Genomic DNA, 17500 nt, shown 5'->3' on the forward strand with positions numbered 1-17500 from the left:
TGTCATCTTAAGTGACATATATTTTAAATGACACTTTTGACATAATCTAATTAAGCAATAAGGGCCGAGGAGGTGTGTTATATGGCCAATATACCACGGCTAAGGGATGTTCTTAGGCACGACGCAAAGCGGAGTGCCTGGACACAGCCCTTAGCCGTGGTATATTGGCCATATATCACAAACCCCTGAGGTGCCTTATTGCTATTATAAACTGGTTACCAATGTAATTAGAGCAGTAAAAATAAATGTTTTGTCATACTCATGGTATATGGTCTGATATAGCACGGCTGTCAGCCAATCAGCATTCAGGGCTCGAACCACCCAGTTTATAATTGTAATTAAACCATGTTTCAGTATTGCTGTATGTTATTGTATTTGTATGAAGAAGACAGACCAGTGTATCTGAAGTGTTAACAGGTTTATTCCCCACTGGAACCCAGTGGAACTCTGGCTCTTTCTGATGACATAAGAGAAACATGGACGCCCCCGATGACGACAAGCTCGGGACTAGCGACAACGCGGCCTTACACAAACCACTGTCTAAATAAAAACTCCTAGGAAAATACTTTCTTCAGTCAGATTGAAAGGACATGTCAAATGCAGTATTTTACACAGTGGCACAAAATAAATCTCTGATGGCTTTATTTTTAATATCTTATGTATACCTGTAAAAAATATATTCTCAAAATAAATAAATATATAAAATAAATATATGTCCCAGAAAAATGCATAAATAAAAAAAACTGAAACAGGCTAAGGTTATTTTGTAAGTCTTTTTTCTCTCGTCCATGCTCGTGTCAGTGAATAGAATGCAGTCACGAAAGGTTCAGAACAGAATTCCTTCACAAGTCTTCTAGAGTGTTTCGTCAAAACAGTCCACCTTGGGGGTACCACAGAAGTACACAAAGTCTACACTCCGCTGGAGGACCATCCGCTCTTCTTCTCCTACTCCCATTTCACTACAGTCAGATTGACCAATCAGAATCTCAGAAGCCACTCGGGGGGGTGGTGAAGAAGAACCATCCGGAAAGATGACATCAGCAGCTCTGGAAGTGATCCCTTCACCTTCCAACACGATGCTCAAAACAAAGATGGCCACCAGGCCAGCCTCTCTTTTGGCCAAAAAGCCCCTATTAAACACCTGTACTCCTTTCTCCTGGGGCTGCACCGGCCTTGACCCATTTTCGGGGACCGCAAGGCCTGGCTTCACACATATTTGCTATCCACCCCACAGCCCCCAAGCGACCTTTCCTCCATTTTGTTTCCATAGGAAGCCATAGGGAGACTGACGATATGCAGACCCTTCATAGGAGAGTACTGAGAGTCACGGTGCAGTGTGCTGGGTGTGTAGCGCCGCAGGGACCAACACACTCCCACCGGGTCTCAGCTGTGGCCCAGGACCTCTCTGTAGAGTTCGGGTACACGGTCGGGATCTACGGGCCTGGGCAGGAAGTGGGTGAAGCGCTGGTGTCGCCGGGAGCGGGCGCCGTCCCTGGACGTGCCGTCCTTGTTGAGCGCCACGAAGTAGTGCGCTCCCCGGTCACCGTGTCTGTAGAGGTTGGATGAGTACGTGTTGTACCAGTTCTCCTCAAACTGCTCCCGGAAGACGCACTCGGCTGTCAGCTTCTCCTAGAGAGAGAGAGAGAGAGAGAGACAGAGACAGAGAGAGAGAGAGACAGAGAGAGAGAGAGACAGAGAGAGAGAGAGAGGGAGAGAGAGAGGGAGAGAGAGAGAGAGAGAGAGAGAGAGAGGGAGAGAGAGAGAGAGAGAGAGAGGGAGAGGAGAGAGAGAGAGAGAGCGGGAGGGAGAGGAGAGAAAAGAGAGAGTTGATTAGTGAAATGTTACACAACAGAGCAGTGTCATCTCAGTGTCAATGCTCACACACAAATACACACTTCCTTGCAGAACAAAATGTGTGCCCCCTGCTGGTTGGTCATGTCTAATCACGCTCCCAGATTAACAGGACAATAGAGGAGGCAGAGGAATTCTCTCTTTCAGTTGATGCTGAATAGTAACCTCTGTTATCACCTCCTACACAGAGATGCCCAGGAGAATGGAGAAGTAGCACTGAATACAAGACACATCATATGTAGCCTACAGTATATCAGTCTATGTAGACTTTATGTAGGCAGTATGAAGGGTATATGTAGGCAGTAGGTATGCAGTAGGCAGTATGAAGGGTATATGTAGGCAGTAGGTATGCAGTAGGCAGTATGAAGGGTATATGTAGACTATATGAAGGGTATATGTAGGCAGTATGCAGGCAGTATGAAGGGTATATGTATTCAGTAGGTATGCATTAGGCAGTATGAAGGCAGTGTGCAGGCAGTATGAAGGGTATATGTAGGCAGTATAAAGGGTGTATGTATTCAGTAGGTATGCATTAGGCAGTATGAAGAGTATATGAAGGCAGTATGAAGGGTATATGCAGGCAGTATAAAGGGTGTATGTATTCAGTAGGTATGCATTAGGCACTATGAAGAGTATATGAAGGCAGTATGAAGGGTATATGTAGGCAGCATGTAGGCTATTTACTAATGTAAATACTTACAGAGCCGTAGAGGTCTCCCTTGCTGTTCATGCCCAGGTATAATCCACTGTCCACCCCACGGATGCTCACCATCCCCACAGCCAAGCTGATGAACTCCAAAATACCTGCAAATCAAACCAGCAGGACAACATTAGATTAACATCACATATTATGATATCACAAGTCACAAGGGCATGAGTTCAGCCAGTCATTGAGGGATATATTATTCAATGCTTAATACTGAATTCATACTCTTATGTCTATCATGGAAGCTGTTATCAGTAGGCATTATTTGCTATCTTGCTGATAAGAAGGTCAGTTAGGAAAGGTAAAGAAATTCTGCCAATCTAATCTCCCTTGAGGAAATGAATTGTGTTGCAATATGTGCGAACATATTATGGGGTGTCTGAAATAGTAACTATGGTACAAAAACACATGCACACATTATAGATTAGACAGGATGCAATAGGTATATGTGTCCATAATCATAACATTATAATATTCATAATATAAATATAATTAGTCTATTCAGAATCATATTCAGAATACTAAGAATAACAATGATCATTATAAACCGTATACTACTGCCATAACTGTATAATAACTGCATTATTGCGCCGAAATATTTTCTGATGCTTTACCAAATCTGCTATGGTCTTTCCTGGTGCCTTGCACTGTGCCATCGGGCAGTATCTCGAGGTGGAACCCGGTCCTGCAGTACAGCTGCCTCCTCCGTAGAATCCCCTTCAGATGCGTCAGATCCGACGGCGTGCTCCGCGACAACCTCTCGGCCGACACCAGGTGCTCGCTCATCAGTCCGGGGATGTCCCCAGCGGGCGTCAGGACAAAATGCGATCCGTGTCCGAAGCTATCCAGGCCGTGCAAGGAAAATGTACCCACCTCGCCCACTGCCCCCATCACAAAAACGATTGAAACCAGAAACAACCGCCCCGCACGCTTCACAACCAGCCGCCTTGAACCGGGTAGAAAAGTTAACGTGCTGTGCTCCTGAAAGAGGAATCCTCCAGAGTGAATGTGTGTTTTTGCGCAGTCACCAAATGCGTTTTTTCTCTCTCTTGCAAGTGCGCGTTTTATTTACATCCGCATATTATCCGTTTATCCTCAGTTCAGCACATGCACTCCTCTCTCGACCTCGGGCTACTCCCCTTTGCTCTGTTTGTTCGTCCGGGTTTTCCACCCCTCGCAGTCGTTGATGCGGTTGCCGGGAGAGTGCTCAGCTCTTGCTCACTGCGTTCTGCAAATGAACAGTGCGAGCGTGAGAGGAGCGCCACTTTAAATATATTCCGTATGTAAATTCCCTCTTGCCGTATGCTAATGAGACGCTTTATAGATTTCTTTTTGAAACATAACTCCTTGATCCTTGACCGTCCTCACACCTTTGATGTTCAGTTTCATCTGCATCGCCGATTGTCATCATCCCATAGATGGATTATGAAAAGTACTGTAAGCGATTAGAAAGGAGAACAAGTGAGAGAGAAGTCAATGAGAGTTGATCCTTTAATAAAACGCCGTGTGAATCAAGGAGGTTTTCTCTATGGTGTCGCAGGGGAATGCGCAGTCGCCTACGTACAGAACACTACGGCTTCCCTGGCTGGCTCCAAGTGGTTTGGTGCACTAGGCGAGTGCAGCCAGTGAATAGGTGTGTGTGTGTGTGGGGGGGCGTGTGTGTCGAAGACGTATGGCAGGTGGAGAGGCAATGGATGGGAGGGAGGGGAGAACAGAACAAGACTAGGGGATGCGGGGCGGTGCTTTGAGTTGACAACTGTACTGACTGTCAGGATTGTTATGTTCTCCACAAATAGATTCCCTGCGGCAGTGTGTGTTAAGGGGGTGTGTGTTTGTGTTTCTATTGTGTGTGTGTGTATGGGTGCGTGCGCGCACGTGTTCATATAGTAGATCATTACTATCATCCTAAGCGCTTTATAACCCTACGGCTCGAGTGACTCAGGTGCAGTCATTTGCTGCTGGGGGTGAGAGAAAAACTTCCCCTTCTTGTGCGTCATTTTCGCGCACAGGTGTTGATTTATTGCCGCGCTTGTTTTATGTAATCCAGCGGCTGTTCCGCGGCGTGTTTGGAAACAGAACCCGCCGCACATCTGTGCAAACTGCATCACTTGACTGTCAATCTTCCACTGATCTCCTGGCCTCTTTGAACACGCTCTTCTTAATTGTGGTCTTAAAGAGGATAGGAATCAAAGACCAGAGCGATCAAAGTTGAGAGATCTTGTAAGGGGACCAACAACAGTCAGGGGGAACTTGGAGGTAGAAACCTGTTTGAACCTAGAGCTTCAAAATACCCAGATAGGCCTAGGTTACCTGACACCGTCACCGAGAGTTCCCCCAGAAAAACAAACCAATAGTTCAAGCCACTTTGCCAATATTATAAACGTTTACAAATAGCCTGTTGTGTATACAATGAAAAACACTATCCCTATGTAGACTATTGTATTCGATTGATTTGGAGCATGGGACAATATGGTGGCCTACCAGCGCATCAAATAGTTCAAGCCACTTTGCCCATATTAGCGATCCTACATTTACAGATAGTCTCCAGTGTATAGGCCTATGCCCTAACATGTATTGCATTGAATTGATTCTGGCATGGGAGAATAGGGTACAGGGGAGGCAGCCAGTGACCTGAGTCTAACTGATAGGGTACAGGGCAGCAGCGCATGCAATGCATCTGCCTGGGCCTGGGAATCGACTGGTTGCAAATGACCTAGTGACCATTTCCACACATAGGTGATTCATCACCATCTCTCTCCGGGGACCTTTCTCTCCCTGTTGGGTTCCCAGGGCTCATTAGTATTTATGATTTCTCCCAAAATACCTTGAAACAAAATCGATGCGCACGGCGCAGAAGCGATCAATCAATATGCGCGCGCGGATCGATGAGCCACAATGAAGACGTCAATTACATGCCACATTTCCTGATGACATTGGCATTAGATGAATTGTTTCCAGGGTCACATTGAAAGATCTTCCCACTGCACATTGTGGAGCTCCGTGCAGAGTAAATGCAGTGTTGTTTGATCTGTTTATATATATATATATATATATATATATATATATATATATATATATATATATATATATATATATATATATATATATATATATATATATATATTGTAAATGGGAGTGGGGAGAAAACCACACAGGCCTTTGCATGACCAGGTGGTTGCAGGCATCAAAGGGAACTTGAAGAACCCATCGGCTTAACGTTGATATATAAAGCATTAGGGTATAGCCTATGTAGTAAGTCAAATGCAGCAGTCTTTGTACTCTTTATAGCTGTCTTACTTCGAAACTGACTTGATCCATCTGTAAGAAGTTATTGTGTAACATCATGATGAAACAACATGATCATGATTTGCAATAAAGATATTTTTTTGTATAAATACAACTTTTCTTAAAACATTGCCCCAACACTCGGGACCATATAATAGCCAACAGAGAAACGACGTATTACTAGTCTACATTATGTTTTATTTGCAGTCTCTTGTCATTCGTGTGCATAGGGTTTGTCAAAATGTGCATGGGTCCTGATTCTCCTGAATGTAAAAATATTGGCTTCTAATTAGAATAGTAACCCAACTATGTATGTAATTCACCAAGGTTCAGAAATAAGCACCTGTCCCAAACCCATTGGAGCATCAAATCCATCTGTTTTGGTGGCTGGTTCAAAGCCGAACTTCGATCAGAGCCGCAGCATCCCAAACTCCGGTGAATCGGAGTGAGAATATGATCCACATCTCGCGAGGAGTGAGAATACGTTTACCCTTCAGTACTCTCATCATAGCAACAACAATGGCCGCTTTTCGCCGACTGGCTTCAATCGTAAACAGGTTAAACGTCTGGTCCGCTCCGAGAAACGAGCTCCTCGGCGCTCAGACGACTACCGGAGGTAGGACACAGAGATGCCTCGCTGTTGGGGTGTGTCTCGCAACCGGGGGAGCGGTGGCATTCTATTTTTACAACGACACGTACAGTCAAAGATGCAGGAAGAGGATGGGATATAACTTCAGTGGCCGCGACCTGCTCCCTGTCCTTTCCGCTGTAGAAGCACAGCAAAAGGTACAGGATTCTATTTTACACTATGTGCTATGACAAGATAGTCTATGAAAAAATGCCACGCAGCGAGTACTCTTGTCCCCGAAAAGTATTCGTGTGTTGACAGAATACAAACTCGCTGTCGAAGGCATTCTGTCATGGATGTGTTATAGCCTAAGTGGGTGAGCGTGATCTGAGAATTCGAGAAGCGCAGCGCCTATTTCAATCTGTTTTAGTAATATGTTCTTCTTTTGAAATGTTGTTTGGAAACCACAGACTCATGACTAGCCTAGTAGGCTACCAGTTCCATTTTTCCCTGAGCGGATAAATTGTGTCATTTCTCTACTGTACAACGGAAACAGTAGGCCCACTATTTCCAGAGATGATATGGAGGCACACTGAAGAAGGAAGGGCGCTCTCCGCTCGAGACGGTGCTGAAATGACGCGCGTCCCTTTGACGTAGTTACGGCAGAGCAGGCTTCAATGCCAACGACTGTTCTTACGCTTCCTAACAAAATAATACAATTGGATTTCTTATTGTAATTTTATTATCAACATATGCTCGTTATTTCTTATAACATGACCAACTTAATTGGTAATGGAAAGTACATGTAAACAACCAAGTATTTCAAATCATCCCCACTTGTGGGAGGACGTCATATTTTGGTTCTCACGGTCTGGATGACTTTGTTAGGATATTTTTTTACAAAACACCATTTTCTATTGCAGTTCTAAGAGCTTTTGATTGAATTCTCTTAACTTTTATTTGATTACTTAAACATGCGTGTAGGTTACAGACATATGAGTTTGACTGATTTGTGTGTAGGCCTAATTCTGCTTGACAAGGCACTGTTGGGGTAAATATTAAAGTCCCATTGGAGACTTTGACATTTACTGCTAGGAATGCATGCCGCAGTGTGATGGACTGGTTGGAACGATGGACGTATTTTTTCATTTATCAGAAATATTAAGTAGTATTGAATTAAGTTATTTGTACAAAGCCAGAGCATTAATCAGAGTTAGAGGGCCATCCAAAATCCCTGAAGTCAAACCAGTGTAACGGCCATTGTCAGAATGAGACCAAGGTGCAGCGGAGGATGTGTTTTCATCTTTGAAATTTAATGCAAAAAGAGAACACTTTACAAAAATAAACAAAATCCGACAGCCAAACAGTCCTGTCAGGATAAACTCTAAACAGAAAACATTCACCCACAAACCCCAAAGGAAAAACAGGCTGCCTATGTATGACTCCCAATCAGCAACAACAAACTACAGCTGTTCCTGATTGGGAGCCACACACGGCCAACCAAAGAAACAAACCAACATAGAAAAATAAACATAAAACGCCCACCCATGTAACACCCTGGCCTAACCAAAATAGATAACAAAAAAAAAAAACTCTCTATGGCCAGGGCGTTACAGTACCCCCCCCCCCCCCCCAAAGGTGCGGACTCCGGCCGCAAAACCTGACTCTGAAGGTGAGGGTCTGGGTGGGCCCTCCTACGGCGGCGGCTCTGGTGCGGGACGTGGACCCCGCTGCTCCGGGCTGGCGGGCTACTCTGGCGGCTCTGGACTGGCGGGCGGCTCTGGACTGGCGGGCGGCTCTGGCGGCTCCGGACTGGCGGGCGGCTCTGGCCCAGGATTCACCAGGCTGGGGAGACATGCAGGAGGCCTGGCTCTGGGTGCAGGCACAGGACTCACCAGGCTGGGGAGACCCACAGGAGGCCTGGTCCTGGGAGGAGGCACAGGATAGACCAGGCTGGAGAGACCCCCTGGAGGCCTGGTCCTGGGAGGAGGCACAGGATAAACCGGGCTGTGGGGGAGCACTGGAGTTCTGGTGCGTAGGCTTGCCACTCAAACTCCAGGCTGAATGCCCACTTTTGCCCGGCACGGGCGGAGCGCAGGCATAGGCCGAACTGAGCCCTCCCAGGACTGGCGGGTGGCTCTGGCGGCTCCGGACTGGCGGGCGGCTCTGGCCCAGGATTCACCAGGCTGGGGAGACATGCAGGAGGCCTGGCTCTGGGTGCAGGCACAGGATAGACCAGGCTGGAGAGACCCACTGGAGGCCTGGTCCTGGGAGGAGGCACAGGATAAACCAGGCTGGAGAGACCCACTGGAGGCCTGGTCCGAGGAGGAGGCACAGGATAAACCGGGCTGTGGGGGAGCACTGGAGTTCTGGTGCGTAGGCTTGCCACCCAAACTCCAGGCTGAATGCCCACTTTTTTCCGGCACGGGCGGAGCGCAGGCATAGGCCGAACTGAGCCCTCCCAGCGCCCCGGAGACACAGTGCGCAGCGCCGGTGCAGGATAGCCTGGACCGAGACAGCGCACCGGAGACCAGATGCGCTGAGCTGGAACATTCCGACCTGGCTCGATGCCCACTCTCGCATGGCACTTGCGGGGGGCTGGCATGTAGCGCTCCGGGCTATCAACGCGTACTGGGGACACCGTGCGCTTTAACGCATAACACGGTGCCTGACCAGTACTGCGCTGCCTTCTGTAAGCACGGGGAGTTGGCTCAGGTCTCCAACCTGACTCTGCCACACTCCCCGTGTGCCCCCCAAACATTTTTTTGGGGGGGCTGCCTCTCGTGCCTGTTGCGCTCCCTTGCCTCATACCAGCGCCTCTCAGCTATCGCTGCCTCGATCTCCCACTGCGGGCGGCGATACTCCCCAGCTTGAGCCCATGGTCCTTTACCGTCCAGTAATTCCTCCCATGTCCACGACTCCCGATAGCTCCTCTCCTGGTGCTTCTCCTTCCTCCGCTGCTTGGTCCGTTTTTTGGTGGGTGATTCTGTAACGGCCGTTGTCAGAATGAGACCAAGGTGCAGCGGAGGATGTGTTTTCATCTTTGAAATTTAATGCAAAAAGAGAACACTTTACAAAAATAAACAAAATCCGACAGCCAAACAGTCCTGTCAGGATAAACTCTAAACAGAAAACATTCACCCACAAACCCCAAAGGAAAAACAGGCTGCCTATGTATGACTCCCAATCAGCAACAACGAACTACAGCTGTTCCTGATTGGGAGCCACACACGGCCAACCAAAGAAACAAACCAACATAGAAAAATAAACATAGAACGCCCACCCATGTAACACCCTGGCCTAACCAAAATAGATAACAAAAAAAATAAAAATCTCTATGGCCAGGGCTTTACAACCAGTAAGTGACAGCCCTCCCTTCTGTGGGGAAATTTCCTTCCATTTCTCTCCATTCAATTAATGCCTTTGGAGAAGAAAAAAAATCCCTTAACACAAACTCCTCATGAAAGCTTTATGAATGAATCTGTATGCAAATTGGGCTCCAGCGGAAAGTAGAAAACCTCTGTTCTTCGTTTCCTCCCGTCAGGCACAGCAGAGTTAGTTCGTTATTTATACCCATTTCTAATTACAACCCAAGAAGCCATTTCTTTTTCTTTGCGCAGTGGCACTTTGGTGTATTTTAATCAGGCAAGCTGTCTTTCCCTCAATGCTTTGTGTGAAGGAACCAGAGGTGGATCTAATTATAGACAGAGAGACCCAAATAAAGATGGCGCTAAGAATTCATTCAAAGCAAGAACACGGCAGTGGTTCAGCTGGCATCTTCAAGAAGACGGTGTGTGAGCAGTGTTGTCTCTCTAGAAGATCTACGGTTCTGTTCAACAGCGAGGCTGTTGTTGAGACTTTCTCGCTAGTAGCCCGTTGCTTGTAGGATTGCGTGGTCTTGACAGGCGGATTGTGATATTTGATTTCTCTATTACAGTGATGATAGAAGGATGGAGAGGAGAGAGGGTGCCGGAGAGAAAGAAAGAGGGATAGTGTAGTAAAGAAAGTTTAGCTGGCATCTTCGAGAGACAGTGAGAGGAGTAGTGTCAGTATTGTCTTTCTAGTGGAAGCTGTTTGCTTCTGGCTACTGGCTAGAGTATTGATTGGAGGGCTGCTTGCCAGGTGGAGGGTGATATTTGATTTCTCTAGCACAGCTCTGATAAAGGAGGGAGCGAGAGACAGGAAGAGAGAGAGAGAGAATCGCTGAGAAAGAAAGGCTTGTTTTTATTTCTTCACCCTTAGGCCCAGGCAGAAAGATATTACAGTACGGTTTCAAAATGCTCAAGTCCACAGTGCATTGCATTGAAAATTGTCCATAAGCAAAACCAACCAGTTTGTTTGTCTGTTTGTGTGTTGCCAGGCGCGGCCGTTTGACTTTGAGGAAGGGGACGTGTACATGTCGTCCCACGAGGAGCGCTTCCGTCTGTTCAGCTCAGTGGAATATGAGGGACAGCTTTACATGACCCCGCAGAACTTCATCGAGTCCGTCACCATGAGCGAGCCCCGGAGTATGTACTGCTAGGACACAGTTACCATATTTATGATGCTATTTTGGGAAACTGGCCCTCCATTTTGGCTCCAAAAGTTCACTGTCATTAACATGTACTACTCTGCACACACACACACACACACACACACCACACACACACACCACACACACACACACACACACACACACACACACACACACACCACTAACTCCCTGTATAAGCCAGCTAGCCCGACTCGGTGGCGCTACATAGCTCTGGTTGCTATGAGACAAAGAGAAGGTGCTCACTGCCCAGTGAGGGTTTCAGTGGGAATGGCCCATGGTTTGTTTTTCTCCCTCTGCCAGTGTAATGCCTCTGTTTTGGGAGGTTTCTTAACAGATAGCTCATAGCCGGTGGACCTCAGAAGATACGGGCGTGTGTAACACTGTTTAGTCTGAGGAGAATTCCCCCTGTCACACAGCACACGGACCAGACTCCCGACTGAGAATGGGATAGATGGGGCTTTTAAAGGTGTGTGTGTGTGTGTGTGTGTGTGTGTGTGTGTGTGTGTGTGTGTGTGTGTGTGTGTGTGTGTGTGTGTGTGTGTGTGTGTGTGTGTGTGTGTGTGTGTGTGTGTGTGTGTGTGTGTGTGTGTCATAGGCCACCTAATGTTTCCTTTGAGGTTGAATTAGACCACCCCTTTATAAAGACCAAAACAAATCGGCACTTTTACTAGAACATTGCCCCAGACAGACACAGTGCTACAGTACAAAGCTAAGCAGAGGGCACTTTATGGCCTTGTAATAGGTCTATGGTGACAGTGTATGGATGTGTTATTATGACTGTGGAACCCCTCATACTGATGTTATCTGATCCAGCCCACACACACTCCGTTATGCCTCTCTCTCTCTCTCTCTCTCTCTCTCTCTCTCTCTCTCTCTCTCTCTCTCTCTCTCTCTCTCTCTCTCTGTCTCTCTCTTTCCTCCAGACAAGAAGCCGTGGATGTCCCTCACTAAACAGGTCTGAGAACAGTTCGTATTTTTGTTGATGAAGAGCTATGCTATAAAACTCCTGTACCTACCTATACATGTAATGTATGATAAACTCTATATTTAAAACATATTTATATAGAATGTTTTAGGCAGGGCTAGTGATGATAAACTGTATATTTAAAACATATTTATATAGAATGTTTTAGGCAGGGCTAGTGATGATAAACTCTATATTTAAAACATATTTATATAGAATGTTTTAGGCAGGGCTAGTGATGATAAACTCTATATTTAAAACATATTTATATAGAATGTTTTAGGCAGGGCTAGTGATGATAAACTCTATATTTAAAACATATTTATATAGAATGTTTTAGGCAGGGCTAGTGATGATAAACTCTATATTTAAAACATATTTATATAGAATGTTTTAGGCAGGGCTAGTGATGATAAACTCTATATTTAAAACATATTTATATAGAATGTTTTAGACAGGGCTAGTTGTATACAGTACAGCCATCTTCCCTATTCACACTTTAGTCATTCAGCATACTCTCTTATCCAGAGTGACTTACAGGAGCAATTACAGTTTAGTGCCTTGCTGAAGGGCACATTTTCACCTAGTTGGCTCGGGGATTCAAACCAGCGACCTTTCGGTTACTGGCCCAACGCTCTTAATCTCTAGGCTACCTGCCTCCCCACTGCCATAGTATTGCAGCAGTAATTGACTTGGAAGCATGTTATCGTATACAAGCTACTGCAGACGTAGGATCTTAATTTGAACCAGTTTGCTGCAGCAGGAAAATAATTCAGCAGCAACAGGAAATGTGAATTATTATGTGGATTATAATTAATGGTCAATTTTGTTGTGATTGATACATTTTTCGTAAGGGAAAATCATATCTGAAATCTCAGTGTGGAAGTTCTCCTGCGACAGGGTGATCAAATGAAGATCCCACATCTGTTCCTAACATGCAGCAACAGCATAGCATGTTTGTATGTTCTAGTCAGACAGTGACACTTCTCATGGTTTGCATCCCAAATGACACCCTATTCCCTCTTCCCTATATACCCTATTTCCTATTTAGGGTGGCAGGGTAGCCTAGTGGTTAGAGCATTGGACTTGTAACTGAAAGGTTGCAAGATCAAATTCCCGCGCTGACTAGGTCCAAATCTGTCGTCCTGCCCCTGAACAAGGTAGTTAACCCACTGTTCCTAGGCTGTCATTGAAAAGAAGAATTTGTTCTTAACTTACTTGCCAAGTAAAATAAATAGTGCACTACTTTTGAACAGGGCCCATAGGGCTTTGGTGACTAGTAGTAGACTATGTAGGGAAAAGGGTGTGATTTTGGACATGGAGTGGTTGTGTGTCTGTGGAGACTCATAGCGTTGTCTCTGTTGACATCAGGAACTGGAGAAGATCTTGGTAGACACTCCAGCGGTGTGGCAGGGAACGTCCAAACTGTTCCGGAACCTACGGGAACGAGGTAGGGACTAAATGAACGTTCTGTGTACCTCGTAATGGATTGTGTGTGTGTGTGTGTGTGTGTGTGTGTGTGTGTGTGTGTGTGTGTGTGTGTGTGTGTGTGACTGACTTCACACACAATTCCTCATGGCAAAGGCACCTTGAGCTAGTTCAAACATACACACGCACGTTCACACACACACACGCACACGCAGGCACTCACACACGCACACGCAGGCACTCACACACGCACACACACACACACACACACACACACACACACACACACACACACACACACACACACACACACACACACACACACACACTGATTAGCATGTTATCTGAGAGAGTAAGCACTTTGATATAGTTAAACTCATGGAAAGTCATGTACAGTCCAGTCATAGCTACAGTCCTGTTATATCTACAGTCCTGTCATAGCTACAGTCCAGTCATAGCTACAGTCCTGTTATAGCTACAGTCCTGTCATAGCTACAGTCCTGTTATAGCTACAGTCCTGTTATAGCTACAGTCCTGTTATAGCTACAGTCCTGTTATATCTACAGTCCTGTTATATCTACAGCCGTCGCTCGTCCGATAGCTACAGTCCTGTTAGCTCAGGCGCCTACAGCCGCTCGCCTGTTATAGCTACAGTCCTGTTATAGCTACAGACCAGTCATAGCTACAGTCCTGTTATAGCTACAGTCCAGTCATAGCTACAGTCCAGTCATAGCTACAGTCCTGTTATAGCTACAGTCCAGTCATAGCTACAGTCCTGTTATAGCTACAGTCCCGTCATAGCTACAGTCCTGTCATAGCTACAGTCCTGTTATAGCTACAGTGCTGTTATAGCTACAGTCCAGTCATAGCTACAGTCCTGTTATAGCTACAGTCCAGTCATAGCTACAGTCCTGTTATAGCTACAGTCCCGTCATAGCTACAGTCCTGTCATAGCTACAGTCCTGTTATAGCTACAGTCCTGTTATAGCTACAGTCCTGTTATAGCTACAGTCCAGTCATAGCTACAGTCCTGTTATAGCTACAGTCCTGTTATAGCTACAGTCCAGTCATAGCTACAGTCCAGTCATAGCTACAGTCCTGTTATAGCTACAGTCCTGTTATAGCTACAGTCCTGTTATAGCTACAGTCCAGTCATAGCTACAGTCCTGTTATAGCTACAGTCCTGTTATAGCTACAGTCCAGTCATAGCTACAGTACTGTTATAGCTACAGTCCAGTCATAGCTACAGTCCTGTCATAGCTACAGTCCTGTTATAGCTACAGTCCTGTTATAGCTACAGTCCAGTCATAGCTACAGTACTGTTATAGCTACAGTCCAGTCATAGCTACAGTCCAGTCATAGCTACAGTCCAGTCATAGCTACAGTACTGTCATAGCTACAGTCCTGTCATAGCTACAGTCCTGTCATAGCCACAGTCCTGTTATATCTACAGTCCTGTTATAGCTACAGTCCTGTCATCGCTACAGTCCAGTCATAGCTACAGTCCTGTCATAGCTACAGTCCTGTTATAGCTACAGTCCTGTTATAGCTACAGTCCAGTCATAGCTACAGTCCTGTTATAGCTACAGTCCTGTCATAGCTACAGTCCTGTTATAGCTACAGTCCTGTTATAGCTACAGTCCTGTCATAGCTACAGTCCAGTCATAGCTACAGTCCTGTTATAGCTACAGTCCTGTCATAGCTACAGTCCTGTTATAGCTACAGTCCTGTTATAGCTACAGTCCTGTTATAGCTACAGTCCTGTTATAGCTACAGTGCTGTTATAGCTACAGTCCTGTTATAGCTACAGTCCTGTCATAGCTACAGTCCAGTCATAGCTACAGTCCTGTTATAGCTACAGTCCTGTTATAGCTACAGTCCTGTTATAGCTACAGTCCTGTTATAGCTACAGTGCTACAGTCCTGTTATAGCTACAGTCCTGTTATAGCTACAGTCCTGTTATAGCTACAGTCCTGTTATAGCTACAGTCCTGTTATAGCTACAGTGCTACAGTCCTGTTATAGCTACAGTCCAGTCATAGCTACAGACCAGTCATAGCTACAGACCTGTTATAGCTACAGACCTGTTATAGCTGCAGTTCTGTCATAGCTACAGTCCTGTTATAGCTACAGTCCAGTCATAGCTACAGTCCTGTTGTAGCTACAGTCCTGTCATAGCTACAGTCCTGTTATAGCTACAGTCCCGTCATAGCTACAGTCCTGTTATAGCTACAGTCCAGTCATAGCTACAGTGAAAGTGGTGCAGTGTGTCTTGGTGTATCTAGTCCAGGCTGTATGATAGTGACAGTGGTACATGATGTCATGATGCTACAGGCTGTATGACAGTGACAATGCTACATGATGTCATAATGCTACAGGCTGTATGACAGTGACAGTTCTACATGATGTCATAATGCTACAGGCTGTATGACAGTGACAGTTCTACATGATGTCATAATGCTACAGGCTGTATGACAGTAACAGTTCTACATGATGTCATAATGCTACAGTCTGAATGACAGTGACAGTGCTACATGATGTCATAATGCTACAGTCTGTATGACAGTGACAGTGCTACATGATGTCATAATGCTACAGGCTGTATGACAGTGACAGTGCTACATGATGTCATAATGCTACAGGCTGTATGACAGTGCTACATGATGTCATAATGCCACAGGCTGTATGACAGTGACAGTGCTACATGATGTCATAATGCTACAGGCTGTATGACAGTGACAGTGCTACATGATGTCATAATGCTACAGGCTGTATGACAGTGACAGTGCTACATGATGTCATAATGCTACAGGCTGTATGACAGTGACAGTGCTACATGATGCCATAATGCTACAGGCTGTATGACAGTGACAGTGCTACTTGATGTCATAATGCTACAGGCTGTATGACAGTGACAGTGCTACATGATGTCATAATGCCACAGGCTGTATGACAGTGACAGTGCTACATGATGTCATAATGCTACAGGTTGTATGACAGTGACAGTGCTACTTGATGTCATAATGCTACAGGCTGTATGACAGTGACAGTGCTACATGATGTCATAATGCTACAGGCTGTGTGACAGTGACAGTGCTACATGATGTCATAATGCTACAGGCTGTATGACAGTGACAGTGCTACATGACGTCATAATGCTACAGTGATAGTGTTGCGGTGTGTCTAGCTGTACAGGCTCTGGTCACAGTGTGGTTCCTCTAAGCCGGGGCCGGGGCCACACGGTCCCCCCTGTGGTCACCTTACGGTCGCCCTGGTAAACCCTAAAAATAGAATCACTCTCTCTGCCCTTCCCATGCCATCCTCTCATCCTATACTTTCCTCTCTTCTCATCCTCTTCTCTTCTCCACCTCTCTCCTCAGTTCCCTCTCCTCTTTTCCTTCTCACTCTCTCTTTCTTTATCCCTCCTCTTCTCTGTTTTTCTCCCCCTTTCTTTCCTCTCCTTTCATTTCCCTCTCTTTGCTCCCCTCTGTTCTGCCATCCAATGCTTTCCCTCCCCACCCTCCTCTCTTCTCCTCCCCTCTTTTCTCCTCTTCACCCTCTCCTCCATTCCTCTAGAAACATGCAGCAGCTCTCTTCCAACAGCAGAGCCTTCTGCCCTCCATCCATCCTCTCCAACATAAAAATTCAAACAGTGAAAATGAATCACATACATTAATAGGACGTGTACTGTACCACAGAGAGAGACATACTGTACCACAGAGAGAGAGACATAGACATACTGTACCACAGAGAGAGACATACTGTACCACAGAGAGAGAGACATAGACATACTGTACCACAGAGAGAGAGACATACTGTACCACAGAGAGAGAGACATACTGTACCACAGAGAGAGACATACTGTACCACAGAGAGAGAGACATACTGTACCACAGAGAGAGAGACATAGACATACTGTACCACAGAGAGAGAGACATACTGTACCACAGAGAGAGAGACATAGACATACTGTACCACAGAGAGAGAGACATACTGTACCACAGAGAGAGAGACATACTGTACCACAGAGAGAGACATACTGTACCACAGAGAGAGAGACATACTGTACCACAGAGAGAGAGACATACTGTACCACAGAGAGAGACACATACTGTACCACAGAGAGAGACATACTGTACCACAGAGAGAGAGAGACATACTGTAC

At 45.9% G+C, this 17500-nt stretch overlaps 2 protein-coding genes across 5 annotated transcripts in view; one reads left to right on the forward strand and one right to left on the reverse strand.

Annotated features, from left to right (window-relative positions):
* Positions 1–451: 451 nt before the first annotated feature.
* On the reverse strand, positions 452–4175 carry LOC106602193 (fibroblast growth factor 20). Its single transcript, XM_014194689.3, has 3 exons — positions 3172–4175; positions 2552–2655; positions 452–1629 (listed from the first exon to the last, which is right to left on the reverse strand). Exons 1-3 carry the CDS (start codon positions 3446–3448, stop codon positions 1384–1386), a joined length of 627 nt encoding a protein of 208 aa, XP_014050164.1. The 5' UTR covers positions 3449–4175; the 3' UTR covers positions 452–1383.
* Positions 4176–6347: 2172 nt separating this feature from the next.
* The window catches only part of LOC106610377 (calcium uptake protein 3, mitochondrial), a 70726-nt gene continuing 59573 nt past the window's right edge, over positions 6348–17500 (forward strand). For all 4 annotated transcript variants that reach the window (XM_082978498.1, XM_082978500.1, XM_082978501.1 and 1 more), the window contains exons 1-4: positions 6348–6628; positions 10771–10918; positions 11868–11899; positions 13280–13358. In XM_082978498.1, the coding sequence (XP_082834624.1) occupies positions 6362–6628; positions 10771–10918; positions 11868–11899; positions 13280–13358 (526 nt within the window). In that variant the 5' untranslated portion in view covers positions 6348–6361. The remainder of the gene's footprint in view (positions 6629–10770; positions 10919–11867; positions 11900–13279; positions 13359–17500) is intronic.

The sequence above is a fragment of the Salmo salar genome, chromosome 08, assembly GCF_965601325.2.
Source record: "Salmo salar chromosome 08, fSalSal1, whole genome shotgun sequence".
NCBI lineage: Eukaryota > Metazoa > Chordata > Actinopteri > Salmoniformes > Salmonidae > Salmo > Salmo salar.

Coding starts and splice junctions, on each gene's coding strand:
- LOC106602193 (XM_014194689.3), bottom strand. CDS start 3,448: ATGGGGGCAGTGGGCGAGGTGGGTACATTTTCCTTGCACGGCCTGGAT. Junction 2,656..3,171: donor GAAAGACCATAGCAGATTTG/GTAAAGCATCAG, acceptor TTTGATTTGCAG/GTATTTTGGAGTTCATCAGC. Junction 1,630..2,551: donor AGGGAGACCTCTACGGCTCT/GTAAGTATTTAC, acceptor CTCTCTCTCTAG/GAGAAGCTGACAGCCGAGTG.